This window comes from Pleurodeles waltl, chromosome 9 (assembly GCF_031143425.1).
Source record: "Pleurodeles waltl isolate 20211129_DDA chromosome 9, aPleWal1.hap1.20221129, whole genome shotgun sequence".
NCBI lineage: Eukaryota > Metazoa > Chordata > Amphibia > Caudata > Salamandridae > Pleurodeles > Pleurodeles waltl.
The window spans coordinates 369,249,628-369,265,537 of record NC_090448.1 but is presented as its reverse complement, the minus strand read 5'-3'; the positions used below and the strand labels follow the sequence as shown (position 1 = coordinate 369,265,537).

The 15,910-nt window shown below is 48.0% G+C and overlaps 1 protein-coding gene across 4 annotated transcripts in view; it reads left to right on the top strand.

The window, feature by feature from the left end:
* LOC138259312 (cytochrome P450 2B4-like) overlaps positions 1-4,398 on the top strand; it is a 617,647-nt gene extending 613,249 nt beyond the window's left edge. For all 4 annotated transcript variants that reach the window (XM_069206939.1, XM_069206936.1, XM_069206938.1 and 1 more), the window contains one exon: positions 3,389-4,398. In XM_069206939.1, coding sequence (XP_069063040.1) covers positions 3,389-3,514 — 126 coding nt within the window. In that variant the 3' untranslated portion in view covers positions 3,515-4,398. The remainder of the gene's footprint in view (positions 1-3,388) is intronic.
* Positions 4,399-15,910: the final 11,512 nt, after the last annotated feature.

Genomic DNA, 15,910 nt, shown 5'->3' with positions numbered 1-15,910 from the left:
TGGGGTGACTTGTGGGGCTCTGACTAGGTTCTGTTACCCAGAATCCTTTGCAAACCTCAAACTTTGGCTAAAAAAACACATTTTCCAGCGTTCCCCCAAGTCTCCCGATAAAAATTATACCTCACTTGTGTGGGTAGGCCTAGCGCCCGCGACAGGAAATGCCCCAAAACGCAACGTGGACACATCACATTTTTTGAAAGAAAACAAAGGTGTTTTTTGCAATGTGCCTACCTGTAGATTTTGGCCTCTAGCTCAGCCGGCACCTAGGGAAACCTACCAAACCTGTGCATTTTTGAAAACTAGAGACCTAGGGGAATCCAAGATGGGGTGACTTGTGGGGCTCTGACCAGGTTCTGTTACCCAGAATCCTTTGCAAACCTTAAAATGTGGCTAAAAAAAACACATTTTCCTCACATATCGGTGACAGAAAGTTCTGGAATCTGAGAGGAGCCACAAATTTCCTTCCACCCAGCGTTCCCCCAAGTCTCCGGATAAAAATGATACCTCACTTGTGTGGGTAGGTCTAGCTCCCGCAACAGGAAACGCCCCAAAACACAACGTGGACACATCACATTTTTTTAAAGAAAACAGAGGTGTTTTTTGCAAAGTGCCTACCTGTAGATTTTGGCCTCTAGCTCAGCCGGCACCTAGTGAAACCTACCAAACCTGTGCATTTTTAAAAACTAGATACCTAGGGGAATCCAAGATGGGGTGACTTGTGGGGCTCTGACCAGGTTCTGTCACCCAGAATCCTTTGCAAACCTCGAAATTTGGCTAAAAAAACACATTTTCCTCACATTTCGGTGACAGAAAGTTCTGGAATCTGAGAGGAGCCACAAATTTCCTTCCACCCAGCGTTTCCCCAAGTCTCCTGATAAAAATGATACCTCACTTGTGTGGGTAGGCCTAGCGCCCGCAACAGGAAATGGCCCAAAACACAACGTGGACACATCACATTTTTTCATAGAAAACAGTGCCTACCTGTGGATTTTGGCCTCTAGCTCAGCCGGCACCTGGGGGAACCTAGCAAACCAGCGCATTTTTGAAAACTAGAACTCCAGGGGAATCCAAGATGGGGTGACTTGTGGGGCTCTGACCAGGTTCTGTTACCCAGAATCCTTTGCAAACCTCAAAATGTGGCTAAAAAAGCACGTTTTCCTCACATTTCGGTGACAGAAAATTCTGGAATCTGAGAGGAGCCACAAATTTCCTTCCACCCAGCGTTCCCCCAAGTCTCCTGATACAAATGATACCTCACTTGTGTGGGTAGGCCTAGTGCCCGCGACAGGAAATGGCCCAAAACTCAACATGGACATATCAAATTTTTTCATAGAAAACAGTGCCTACCTGTGGATTTTGGCCTCTAGCTCAGCCGGCCGGGGGGGGGGGGAGGGGCAGAAATGGGCAAAATAAATTTGGCCCCCACTCACCAACCCCCCCCCCAGAGGGACATTGCCTATGGGGTTGCTCCCCCTGCGTGACATTGGCGCCAAAAAAAAAAACCCGGTGCCTAGTGGTTTCTGCCCCCTTGATGGCAGATTGACCTCGGCCAAACAGCCCCCAAGGGGGGCAGAAATGGTCTAAATACAATTTGCCCCCCAGGGGAGCATCCCTTGCCTAATGGGTCGCTCTCCACCTCTAAAAAAACAAACAAACAAAAAAAAAACACAAAAAAACTATTTGCCCTGGCGCCTAGAGGTTTCTGCCCCCCTGGGGGCAGATCGGCCTAATAACAATAGGCCGATCAACCCCCGGGGGGGCAGAAATGGCCTAAAATAAATTTGCCCCTCGACCCCCCTAACCCTCCCCTGGGAGTGACCCTTGCCTAAGGTCACAAAGGTCACACACCTGACGGATATCCTGTCTGCCGAGATCTAAATCAGGCTCTCTGTATTAAAGACTGAAAATAGGTGTTTTGCTATACGGAATCTCACAGTTCACAATAGTAGGCAACGGCTTTGGTGCTGGTTATCCCTTCTAACAAAATGTGGACATAGAAGGTTTGTACTATCAGAATTCTTGTTAGACCCTCTTAAATGAGATAGTATGTGGCTTTGCCAACTGTAATTTTTATACTGTGTAATTTTATGACTATGCCTGATGGTTGTCATGTGGAAAAGCATGCATATAGGGCAGGAGGCATCATTTGGGTAACAGTAACATGTCTGATTGGTTTACTGATCTGTTTTTTAAGAAAAATGATGATAAATTTATTAGGTCTGACATATTGATTGTGAAAATTGAATGCTAAAATCGATAGACATTTAAAGGTGGGGTGTTATTTCTCTGCATCAAAACCTACAGATGCGTATTTTGTTAGATGAAATGTCATGCATTACCTTTGTAGGGAATGACTTTGGTGTTGTTACTACTTCTGCCATCCCTAGGTGGGAGAAGATCTGCACTATAATAAGTCTTGCTAGAATCTCTTCTAAGTTGTTCACCAAGATCTTGTAATGATAAGATAATCAATAAACAATACGTACATGCATTTATGGAAATATTTAACCATAAACTTACATAGTGAATTGCTGTGTCCACTCTGTTCTGCCATTGGTCTGTCTGTCATTTACACTCTATTTCCATTTATGACAGCAAACTGCATGGGGTAATGGTTAATCATTTGTGTACATCCACCTGAAAATGAGTGTACTTCAGTGTCAGAGCTAGTTGGCAGTACTTTAGTTTTGAATTTTCTAGTTGTATAATTCCCCTTTCATTTATTTGCTTTTCGTCTTTTCATTTTAATGTTTAAGAGCTCACTGCAGCTTTCCAGGCAGTGCTAAGGGATTGCTTGCTTCCTGCTCATTTGATCTACGGGGTGCCTCATCGCTCATGGCCTCTTCTCTAAACCAGGAGACCATAATGGAATGCTGTGGTCTATACTATAGCATTATTTCGCTATTCTAGGATGGCCAAAACAATGGTTCTCAATGTGGTGGCTGTGCTTGAACTTCAAAACAACAATAGACTATTTAGAATACCTTTGCAAGACAGACACTCGCTGCTATTTTTTATTTTGTTTTGCAAGTATAAGTTCGCTGTGTTTAGATGGAAGCATGCTTTTTCTATTTCTATTTTTTTATTTAATCTTGCATGTGTGTTAAATTTGTGGGAGTTTTATTCCAGTTGTGTCACCGGGTGAATGCAAGAATGAGTCTAGGGACTGATAAATGAATACGTGAATGGAAAGATGCATGACAGAGTGCATGTATGATCACTTACTGAGTGCATAAGCCCATCAGTGACACAAAAGGTGCATACATCCATAAGGCAGACCTATTGACAATGCTTGTTGAATCTATCCATAGATCTTTTGCTAGGTTGTGCCCTTCAGTTCAGCAGTATGTGGCAATACAGGTGCTCACTGTTTTGTCCGTCTCTCTAGGGAAGCGGTTGTGTCCAGGGGAGGGCCTGGCCCGCATGGAGATCTTCCTCTTCCTCACCGCCCTGTTGCAGCAGTTCACTTTCCATTCAGTCGCTGACCCTGCTAGCCTCGATCTCGCTGTCCTGAGGAGAGCATTTCGTAGAACAGGCCTGTCCTTCCAACTGCGTGCTGTCCCACGGGAGATTGTACAGGTCTAAAAATGCAGGAAAATGGAAAAGAGCAATCAAAGGAATCAGTGAAGATCAAACCCTTCAATAATAGCATAAAACAAAAGGTCATTATGTGAGGTTTTATGTTAGTCAGTATTCTGTCCAAAGGTGAGTCAGAACTTTGATTAGTGTTTATTTTACATGTTTATTAACTTACAGAGTTGTAATATCTAAAACAAATTTGAACTTGAAGACCACTAAAAATGCAGGAAAATTAAACAGAGAGCAATCAAAGGAATAAATGAAGATCAAGCCTTTCAATAATAGCTTGGAAAAATTGTCATTATGTGAGGTGCTATGTTAGTCGGTTTTCTGACCAATGGTGAGTTAGAACTTTGATTACTGTTTATTTTACATTTTGATTAAATTACAGAGTTGCAATAACTAAAACAAATTTGAACTTCGAGACCACTGTGTATCCTTTCAGCTAAATCAAGTATATGCACAGTTCACAACTTCACTGTTGTTTTAACTAAATACATGCCCTTGAGCTCCTTCATCCATTGTTGTATGAGGCATTGTGTATGTTCCCTCTCCTTGCATGAGTGAGACAGTGCATGATCAGTGCAATGTTATTTCATGGACTGACCCCCCTCCCCTGGTAACACCACTGTTATCCCTGCGAGTTAAAACCTGGAAGGTAACCTGAAGGTTGACAAGGATGTTTCTTCTGTGTGATCATCATTGTAAACATCTATTACATCTCCGATTTAGCAAATTCTTTTAACTGAATGTTGATTTTCATATTAAGATGTGAAGTGATGGCTTTTCATTTAAAATGGACAATAAAGAGCGCAGAAAAACTAACAATGTGATTGTTCTATATAAATCTACGACATTTTTGAGAAAGTGATTTCCCTCCAGTTTCTGCGATTAATGTTTAGAATGTCTAATAAAGCATTACATAATTACTATTACATTATCTTGAATGGATAAATAAATGAATGCACTTCTAAAGTGCTTCTGCTACCCCAAGATGGGGTGTCCTGGGTCAGGGAGGACAAAACAGCAATAGCTAATTACAGTCTGAACAGACAAGTTTTCAGAGTTTTCATAAAAGAAGTTTATGAAACACCAGACCTAAGAGACTCATGCAGAGATTTTTGCCTGTTCTGAAGGAAAATGAATGGCTTCCAGTTCGGCATTTTCTGATCACTGAAACCTGTAGAAGAGTGACTGAAGAGAAGCGAAAGACTTGTGCTGGTCTCTAAAGCAGTCTCTTGATTCTCTGGTAGGTAGTCCCTTTGTTTCATAGGTCTCTGTAAATAAAACACAGGGCCTTGAAAGTACATTTTTTTAGAGGCCAAAAGACAGTGCAAGAGAGGAAGATGATAGCATACAGACTACCTGCAAGGTAAGTGCGGAATCAGCAGGGGATGTGAATTTTGAACAGTCTGCAGCCTACTAAGCATATGGGTTGAGAACCCCCAACAGAATTAGGGTTAGATGTATCAAAGGATTTTGCAATCGCAAATGGTGCCAATCGGTAAAATCCACCGCTTGCGAATGCAAAATCGCCTTTCAAGATGTATGAAAAATATTCGTATTGCAAATTTAGGGAATCAGTAAAATAGCGATTCCTTAAAATTGCAAGTAGATAATGCGAATTGCACACGATTCGCAAATACTGAATCGCAATTCAATGTATCAAGCATTTACAAATTGCGATTAGTCGCAAAATGGGTTTTTGCATGTGCAGTTTACCACAAATTGAAATCAGGTGGTAAACAGGTGCAACCTATATAAAGAGGCCCAGAATGCATCAGCCCTTTTCCACAATGGCTGCTCTCTACGTCATGGCGAGGAGGATGAGGATCCTGGCAGGTATGATGAGACGGAGGAGGAGACAGGAGCGCATTTTTAGAGTACGCATTACCCTATTTGAACAGACAGAGGAGGAGATTTTTGAGTCGAGGTTAAGGTTAGCCATAATACTTGATAGCTGTTTTACAACCCCTACTGAAGCGACACACACACAGAACCAATGCCATACTCACTCATGTGCATGTATTATGCTCCCTACACCTCTTAGCCTCAGGAAGCTATCAAGGGGTCATAGCAGCAGCAGGAGTGCACTTTCACACTTCTTTAATGCATTCCTAAATGCCATGTTAACAAAAATCCATCTGCACATAAAATTCCCCAACACCCCACAGGATTTGCAGAAATCTACCGGGAAGCCCAATTTCCACGTGTGATTGGCTGCATTGATGGGACACATGTAGCTATCTGTCCACCATCTGCCACAGAATATGTTTATCAGAACAGAAAGAGTACACATTTCATGAACATACAGGTCATATGCAATGTCTCCAACGTAATAACGGATGTTGTGGCCAGTTACAGAGGTAGCACACATGATTCCTAGATCTTTAGGCACAGTGGAATACACACAAGACATTTTGCTGGGGAGTTTGATGAAGGATACCTACTTGGTAATGTAACAGTTTATGTTGCATAACGTCTATGTGATGTCACAGATAACAATAATTCATTTTACCTTCCTGTCATTCTAGGAAACAGTGCATATGCAGTGCGGTCAGTCATCTTAACACCCTATCTCAATCTTGCCACACCAAGTGAAAGGCGATACTATGCAGCACACAGGAGGACACTTAGCGCAATAGAGGACCTTCAGCCTGCTGAAGAGTCATTTCAGATGCCTGCTGAAGAGTGGGGGCACACTGCAGTACGGTTCGGAAAACACCTGTAAAATCTTGCCCACATGTGTATTGTTACACAACATCGCAACAATGAGAGGCATACCAGTGGAACCCACAGAGCCTGACTCCGATGAGGAGGAAGATCCCTTGACACTCCTTCGCCCAGGAGACAGAACCAGTGCAGCAAAGGGCAGTTAAAGACGTGCAGAGATTATGCACAACTATTTCTGATGTAAGTAATGATAACACCACATCTACTTTCATTTATTGCTGTAGGTAGCACATGTATTGCCTTGACTTCAGATAATATATGTGTGAATAGGACATAGGTATATAGTATACACAATCAGGTCCCAGTTACAGTGTGACACTATTAACATCATAGTATCAATGCTTTGCTACCTGATATGCAAGTCGCCTGTACTTTTCCACATTACTTTTTATGTCCACGCACTCCACTTGAACGTTCAGTGGTCTCAGTGGCACCTCTTGTTGCGGGTTCAGAGACAGTACTGTGTCTAGAACTGCAACGCCTAGGATCCATCACAAGGGCTATGGCACTGCGGAGGCTAGAGAGCTCCTCATTATCCCCACCACCCAGTTTGCTGTTTGTAGCACTCCGGGCTGTCTGCATTGTCTCCAATACATTGGTAATTTGCACCAATCCTTGTGGAATGTCCCGACTGCAAAGTGCTATCTCCGCTTGTGTGCCCACAGCACGTCGTGACACCAAAGCAGGTGTGGTAGTGAGCCTATTGACAGATCTGCGAACCCATCCAACCTGCCCATTCATTGGTGATGGCGCCTATGGTGGGTGACATGCTACTGCTGCGTTACAGTACATAGTTACCTAATGGCATTTGCACTTGCTGTCCCTCATGCAGCTTGCATATGTTGTTATTGAGAGACTCCAACTGCTTGTGCATTGATCCCATGTTGTTATCGATAGAAACCAACTGCCTGTGCATTGATCCCATGTTCTGATCGATAGACCCCCAACTGCCTGTGCATTGATCCAATGTTGTGATTCATGGATCTCATGTGTTTACATTGGAGGTGCTGCACTTTCAGCATGGATGCCTCAAGGCCACCAAACAGTGATGGGCCCTCACCTTCCTCTGTGCACTGTCTGCCTTCTTCTCTACACATCCTGAGGGGAGTGGACTGACGCTGGGACAGGGACTGCTGTCTGTGGGTGCTTCTAACCTCTGGAGGTGGTGTAGGTACCTCTTCCAGCAATTCATCGTAGTCCAGGGTAAACTCATGGAGGGGCAACACTCTTGCCCTGCGTCTAGTTGGTGCTTGTATGATGGACTCACTGCTGTTTGAATCGGACTTTGGCTTACTTTCTTCGTTCCCCCTGTTAGAAATGGGGTCTTTGGTTGGCAGTCAGGTTATGCCCTGTCCTAGCAAGGACCCTCACTCTAGTCAGGGGAAAAGAGAATCACCCTGAGCTAACCCTTGCTCACCCCATTGGTAGCTTGGCACGAGCAGTAAGCTTAACTTCAGAGTGCTAGGTGTAAAGTATTTGTACCAACACACACAATAACTTAATGGAAACACTACAAAATGACACAACACAGGTTTAGAAAAAACTGAAATATTTATCTTAACAAAACAAGACCAAAACAACAAAAATCCACAATACACAAGTCAAGTTATCAATTAAAAATGAAAAAGAGTCTTCAAGTAATTTTAAACACAACGCTAACGCTGTTAGAGTGTAAATGTACCTGGGTGCGTCAAAAATAACCCTGCATGGGCAAGTGTGTGTCAAAAAGAGCTTATGATGCATTGACATCACTCACGAGCGAGACCATGCGTTGTTTCTTCTTCAGTCGAGTCGGTGTGCGTCGTTTCTTTTCGCTGCAGGAGAGCGATGCGTCGATTCGAACTGCACTCTTGGGTTTTGTCAGGCCTTGCGTAATTTTTACACGCCCAGTGATGTTTGCATTGGAAATCCTGCTGCACGATGATCTGAAAACCACGCAGCGTGGGTGTGCGATCTCACCAACCTCTGTCAGTGATGCTGCGCGTAGTTTCTCCAGGCGTGGGCGTCGATCTTCCGGTTGCATTGCAGGCGAGCGTCGGTTTTCCGCTGCGAAGCCGGTGGCATCAATTTTGCAGCTGCAGATCGGAGTCGCATCAATCTTTTCCCCGCACAGCAGTCGGTGTGTGGATTTCTCACTCTTGGGCTGCCAGCTTCTCCTTTCAGGGTCTCAGGAACTGGATGGGCACCACTTGGCAGAGTAGGAGTCCCAGCAGAGGCTCCAGGTGGTTGAAGAGAGAAGCCTTTGCTGTCCCTGAGACTTCAAACAACAGGAGGCAAGCTTTCAATCAAGCCCTTGGAGAGTTCTTCACAAGAAGGAAGGCAACACAAAGTCCAGTCTTTGTCCTCTAGCACAGGCAGAAACAGCAACCGCAGGATAGCTCTGCAAAGCACAGTCACAGGCAGGGCAACTCTCCTTCCTCAGCTCTCCAGCTCTCCTCCAGGCAGAGGTTCCTCTTGGTGTCCAGAAGTGTTCTAAAGTCTGTGGTTTTGGGTGCCCTTCTTATACCCATGTTTCCCTTTGAAGCAGGCTTACTTCAAAGCAAAGTCTCTTTTGTTTGTGAAATCCTGCCTTGCCTAGGCCAGGCCCCAGACACACACCAGGGGGCTGGAGACTGCATTGTGTGAGGGCAGGCACAGCCCTTTCAGGTGTTAGTGACCACTCCTCTCCTCCCTCCTAGCACAGATGGCTCATCAGGAAATGCAGACTACACCCCAGCTCCCTTTGTGTCACTGTCTAGTGAGAGGTGCAACCAGCCCAACTGTCAAACTGACCCACACAGGGAATCCACAAACAGGCAGAGTCACAGAAATGGTTTAAGCATGGAAATGCTCACTATCTAAAAGTTGCATTTTCAAACACACAATCTTAAAATCAACTTTACTAAAAGATGTATTTTTAAATTGTGAGCTCAGAGACCCCAAACTCCAAATGTCTATCCGCTCCCAAAGGGAATCTACACTTTATTCATATTTAAAGGTAGCCCCCATGTTAACCTATGAGAGGGACAGGCGTTGCAACTGTGAAAAAGGAAGTTAGCAGTATTTCACTGTCAGGACATATAAAAACACATTACTATGGCCCTCATTACAACCGTGGCGGTAAATGCCGCCCACTGCCGTGCTGCCGGCCGCCAACATACCGTGACCGCAGCGGTAATCCGCCACGGGTATTATGACCCACACTGAGAATACCACCACAATACAGACACCCACACAAGTCCGCCATACCAAAGGTCAGTGATAAACTGGCGATAGCAAAACCCACACCGTCATGCCAACAGGAATACACCCACAGTATCACGACCCACGAATCAATGCAGTGGTCTTTCAACCGCGGAAAACCATTGGCGGTACACAGTGCTGCGCTCAAAATACACAAACACTTACAAAACACAACCACATTGGACAATTCAAAATACACACACCTGATACACATACACACACCATACCACACACCCTATCCAATATAAAACACACACCCACAATACCCACAAACCCTTACAACCAAAAAAAGAGACCAAACACAGAGACAAGCAAACAGCACACACTCACTCAGAGGCATACAGCACCATCACCCATACACTATCCACGCACATCACAGTATACATCCCAACACATTACCCCACACATCACCACACACATATCACTCACACCACATCATGACACCTCAAAGACACCCCAGATTTTCTGAGGAGGAGCTAAGGGTCATGGTGGAGGAAATCATCCGGGAAGAGCCACAGCTATTCGGATCACAGGTGCAAGAGACCTCAATTGCAAGGAAGATGGAGCCATGGCGGAGAGTCGTCGACAGGGTCAATGCCGTGGGACGGCATCCAAGAACAAGGGATGACATCAGGAAGAGGTGGAACGACCTACGGGGGAAGGTGTGTTCCGTGGTATCAAGACACCAGATAGCAGTACAGAGGACTGGTGGTGAACCCCCACCTCCTCCCCCACAACTAACAACATGGGAGGTGCAAGTCTTGGAGATTTTGCATCCTGAGGGCCTCGCAGGAGTAGCAGGAGGACTGGACTCTGGTAAGTCATATCTTCACTACTGTATCCCACCCACCCTACCTGCATGCTATCACATACCCCCACCCGTACCCTCACTCCTATCACTCCATCACCTCACATCCACCCCACCATCATAACCCACACATCCCAATCCCAAGCCCTGTATGCAACAACAATGCATGGAGACCCATCACAGACCTGCAGGACACCGATCACTAAAGCATGCCCAGTAGAGAGACCCACCTAGCCCACACAACCAGCAATCACACAAGGCCAAGGCAACAGGGAAAGCACAAATCTAGAAGGGAAACACACCCATTGAACAAGATGGCACACACAGATCCAATAACAATGCATTTGCATCCCAACAGGACCCCTACCCAACGTCACCGGATAGGAGGTGCCAGCTACATCCAGTCCCCCCACAGAAGAGGCCCATAGTGATGACAGCAGCTCTGCACACCTGGATCAGGAGGACCAACCTGGCCCATCAGAGACCTCTGGACAGTCGGTTCCCCTGCCACAGTCCCAAACCACCACAGAGCCTCCCCCCTCAGGAAACACCATCACAGGACCCACCCAGCGGGTCCATGACACTGTCTCCAGGACACGTCAATCAGCAGTGTGTCCACCACTACAGGGACCCCAGGCAACCCCACTAACCCAGGATGATCAGGGACCTGGGGTCAGTGCTACTGGGCACACGGTTCAGGGGACTGAGGCACAGGACAACAGGGAAGCTGGGAGGACTGCTGTGCAACAGGGGGAGGACAGGCACAGGGAACTGACCCTCCATGAGTCACTCGCAAACATCATGGTAGCATACCACTATTCCCAGGAGATCATGGGCACGGTACTGGCCAAGGTTCAGGAGACCCAGCGGCTGCAGGAGAGACAGTACATAGGGATCAGGGATGACCTCACAAAAATCTACAGCCTCATGGTCACCATTGCAGGGGTGCTAACTGATATGGGCAAGACCATGAGGGAGGCAGTGGCACAACAAAGGGCCCCTGACACTAGCCAAACGGATGAACAGCCTTCCACCTCTACCGGCGCTAGTGGATAGGAGGCCCGCCACAGGACCAACAAGCCACCAGCACCCCACCCCCTGCAGAAGGAGAACAACCCTGCAAACGGTCCCTGCGATCCAGGCAGAAGACAGAGAACAGTGCCAAGACCCCTGCCAGGAAATAGGACCCTCCTGATTGTCACCCCTCTGTCCCACTCTGTTACCCTGTCCACCTTGAACTGCCATTGCTCCCCTTCCTAGTCCCCCTAGTCCCCCTTGGACAATGCACCTGTGATACAAATAGACTGGACTCTACCATGGACCTACCTCCACCATCACCCCAGCCCCTTGCACATACCCCTTTACTTATTAGCACCTTCAATAAACACCCTTGAAACAAAGACAAATCTGGAGTCGTCTGATGATTCACAAATGTATTACTACAACATTAGAATAGCATAGCAAGGTTTATGCTCATTTACACATAGCAATGTATGACAGTTGTTGGCCAGCAGTACACTTAGCATAAGCCAGAATGGAGTATACAGATCTGAAAAAGGGAAACCCAAAGGGAACAGTCAGTGTCCATAAACAGAGGGTAAGAGCCTGCCATGTACAATGTTCCAAAGTATACTGAAATGTGAAGAGGAGTTACAGTCTCTCACCTGTGTGTCACTGAATGTACTGCAAGATAATGTTTGCTCTGATGTCAACATCTTCTTCCTATGCCTCCTCTTCCTTACTGTCCACAGGCTCCACCACTGCCACAAGACCATCACCAGGGTCATCCTCCAGCAGAAAAGGCACCTAACGTCTCAATATACAACATACAGCATGCCACGATGATCTGGCACACCTTCTTCGGTAAGTAGTACAGGGAGCCACCTGTCAGATGGAGGCACCGGAATCTGGCTTTCAGGAGGTCGAATGTCCTCTCAATAATCTGCCTAGTTCACCCATGTGCCTCATTGTAAAGTCACCTGCAAATATTGAGGGACAAATGTGAGACACACACTAACCCTTAGGGACAACCCCATACCCAGACACCTACTCATACTGTGTGGGGACCTTGGGCTCACCTATTAGCCAGACCTGGTGCCTCTGGAGTTGCCCCATCACATAAGGGATGCTGCTATTGCACAAGATAGAGGCGTCATGCACAGAGCCAGGATACATGGCATTCACATGGGAGATGTACTGGTCCGCCAAACACACCATTGGCAGATTCATCAAATGGTAGATTTTCCTATTCCTGTACACCTGTTCATTTCTGCGGGGGGGGGCAAATGCCACATGTGTACCGTCAATGGCATCAATAATGTTGGGGATATGTCCCAGGGCATGGAAGTCAGCTTTCACTGTGGCTGCGCATATGTTTCAGCAGGGCAGACATGACCCTGCTCAACACATTTGAGAACATTGGCTGAGACATCCCTGATGCCATGGCCACTGTAGTTTGGAAGGAGCCACTTGCCAGGAAATGGAGCACTGACAGAACCTGCACTAGAGGGGGTTTTCCAGTTGGGGTGGCGGATAGCTGACATCAGGTCTGGCTCCTATTGGGGACACAGTTCTTGGATTGTGGCACGATCAAGTCTGTATGTGATTATAATGTGTCTGTCCTCCGTTGTCTAAAGGTCCACCGGCGGTCTGTACACTGGAGGATGCCACCATCTCATCATCTGACTCAGTAGTTGTAGCCTAAGGAGGAGAACGGTGAGCAGAAGGTCCATTACCACATAGATAGCACAACTGTTTCGGAATTAATGTAACAGAAGCAGTGTGTGAAATTGTGAGTCAGTATATGTGCCATTATGTGCTGTGACGCAGTTAGGTGCCATGCCATGTGCCCCCCTGAAATGGCGGCTGCCTGACCTGTGAGAAGGGACAAGGGGAAATGAGGTAACTGCGCTGGTGTTGTGCAGTGTCGTGGTAGGTGGTCGAAGACTGCCTCGCAACTGTGCATTGGTTATCATTGGGCCCTGTGGGTTCCAGGAGCCAATAGCGATGTATGCCGGCGGTGATGATACGCACTGCCACGGACGTCACCTCCATTTTCTACCCATTCACTCACTTGATACCTGACCATCAACAGGAGAGGACCTACACTGCAAGTGCTGCTGTGACCTGAGTCTGGAAGCGACAATGGCTATAGTGTCTTGGGAAAGGGCCCCTGCCTTCACTTCGGAGGAGTTGGAGGAACTGGTGAATGGTGTCCCCCCAGTACACGCTACTCTAAGGTCCTCCAGACAAACAGGCGGGTACACTGTGAACATGATGCATGGGCAATGCCTGTTTGGAGTGGTGTGGATGTAAGGCACATGTTGGGGGGTGCTAAGGCATCCTGGCATGAGTGCTGCCTGAGAGGTGGTCAGTATATGTGCGCCAGGGCATGGGTGGGAACTGGTGGGCAATGAGTATGAATGTCCGGACGGGTGAGTAATTAAATTTTCCTCTGTCTTTACCCTCTAGGTCAGCACCCACCAGAAAAAGGGTATTTGGTGTGCCATCGCCAAGGAGGTGCGGACCCTGGGGGTCTATCACAGGCGGAGCACCCACTGCCGCAAGAGATGGGAGGACCTGCGCCACTGGACCAAGAAGACGGCGGAGGCCCAGCTGGGGCTGGCCTCCCAACGTGGAAGGGGTACCCGTCGCACTATGACCCCCCTGATGTTCCGCATCCTGTTAGAGGCCTATCCAGAGTTGGATGGGCGCTTGAGGGCATCACAGCAGCCACTAGGGGGTGAGTACATTTTCAGAAAGCTGACTTTGTGCACTTTAGGAACTGGATGGCTGTTGGATGTGGGCTGTGGGTGCCCCTAGGACAGGGCGATCATGCCAGGGCAGGTCCCTTGTTTGCAGGCTCTCAAGCACCCCTACCCCAATGGTACAAGTGGGCAACTACTAATGGGCAGGGTCCTGTGGGTGTCAGGTGTGCAGGTGCTGCTGTTAGACACTGTACCGCAAGGCTGGTGACTACCTTAGTGAGTGGGATGGCCAAGGCCTAGTGCATAGGGCAGCTCAGTGTGATGTGTCCACCAACGGTAGTGGTGTTGCTGGCATTGACCATGTGTGTCCTCTGTCTTTCCCCCCCTTTTTGTTTTGTCACCCTGTCCTTGTGTGCATTAGCATCATCTGGCGGAGGAGCAGAGGCACCGGCGACAGAGGGAGCTGCATTCCACATGGTCCATGAGGGTGAAGGCACCAGTGGGATAGAAGGCGTGGGGAGCTCCACAACGGGGACAGGAGGGGATACCAGTGACATAGACTCCTCCTCCGATGGAAGCTCCCTGGTGGTGGCGTACACCTCTGTGCCCACCCCAACAACAGGTACAACCGCCACCCCCCTACGAGCACCACCCTCCCAGCAGCACCTCACTGTGTTTCCCGTGCCCGCTCTCCCAGGAGGGTGGGCATCTCCTTCGCCCCAGGCACCTCAGGCCCTGCCCCAGTCAGCCCTGCTGCCCTCAGTGAGGAGGCTATTGACCTCCTGAGAGCCCTCCCTGTTGGGCAGTCAACCATTCTGAATACCATCCAGGGCATCGAGAGGCATGTGCAACAAACAAATGCATACCTGGAGGGCACTCATTCTGGCGTGGCGGCCCAACAGAGAGCATTTGAGGCTCTGACCTCAGGACTGATGGCAGCCATTGTCCCTGTGTCCAGCCTCCCCCCTCCAACTTCCACTACCCTGACCCAATCCCCTCTACCTCAGCCAATCCCAAGCACACCTTCAGACCAGTATGCACACAAATCAACACACAAAAGTGGCTCAGGAAAACATAAGCACCGCACATCATCACACAGGAACTCACACAAGCACCATACCCATGCACACATACCAACATCCAAAGCCTCCACTGTGGCTCCCTCCTCCTTGTCCTCTTCCTCCCTCCCAGTATTGTCTCCACTCACACCTGCATGCACAACATCATCAGCCAATGCCTCCATCACCAGGACGCCCATCACAACACACTGCTCACGAGCAATCACCACCCCCCACAACCATTCACACGTCCCCTCTGTCCTCTCCCAGTGTGTCTGTGAGCCCTCCTCCCAAAGTACACAAACGCAGGCACACACCCAATCAACAGCCATCCACCTCACAACAGCCTCCAGCCCATGCACCTTCACCCAAACTCAGCAAACGGACACCTCCTACAACCACTACCTCTTCCTCCACTCCCACACCCCCTCCATCTTCCCGTCCCAGTGTGTCAAAAAAACGTTTCCTAGCTAACATTAACCTCTTCCCTACACCTCCCTCCCATGTCCTTCCCCTAGGGCTAGGATGTCTAGATCCCAGGCCAGCACCTCAGCCACCAAATCGGCGTCTGCTGTGGTCTCTGCAAGTCTGGTAGGATCGAAGGGGGCACACGTCAAGGCTGCCAGTATGCCACCTACAGATGGGAAGGACCACCTGATTCAGCCACCTGCCAAAGTTAAGAAGGGGCCGGCATACAGCAGGGGAAGGTCGCACCACCCACCCAGCAAGGCCTCATCCAAACCCAAAGAGGACAGTGCCAAGGTCCCAGCAGTGACTACCAAGGTGGGGTAGGGACACAAGAG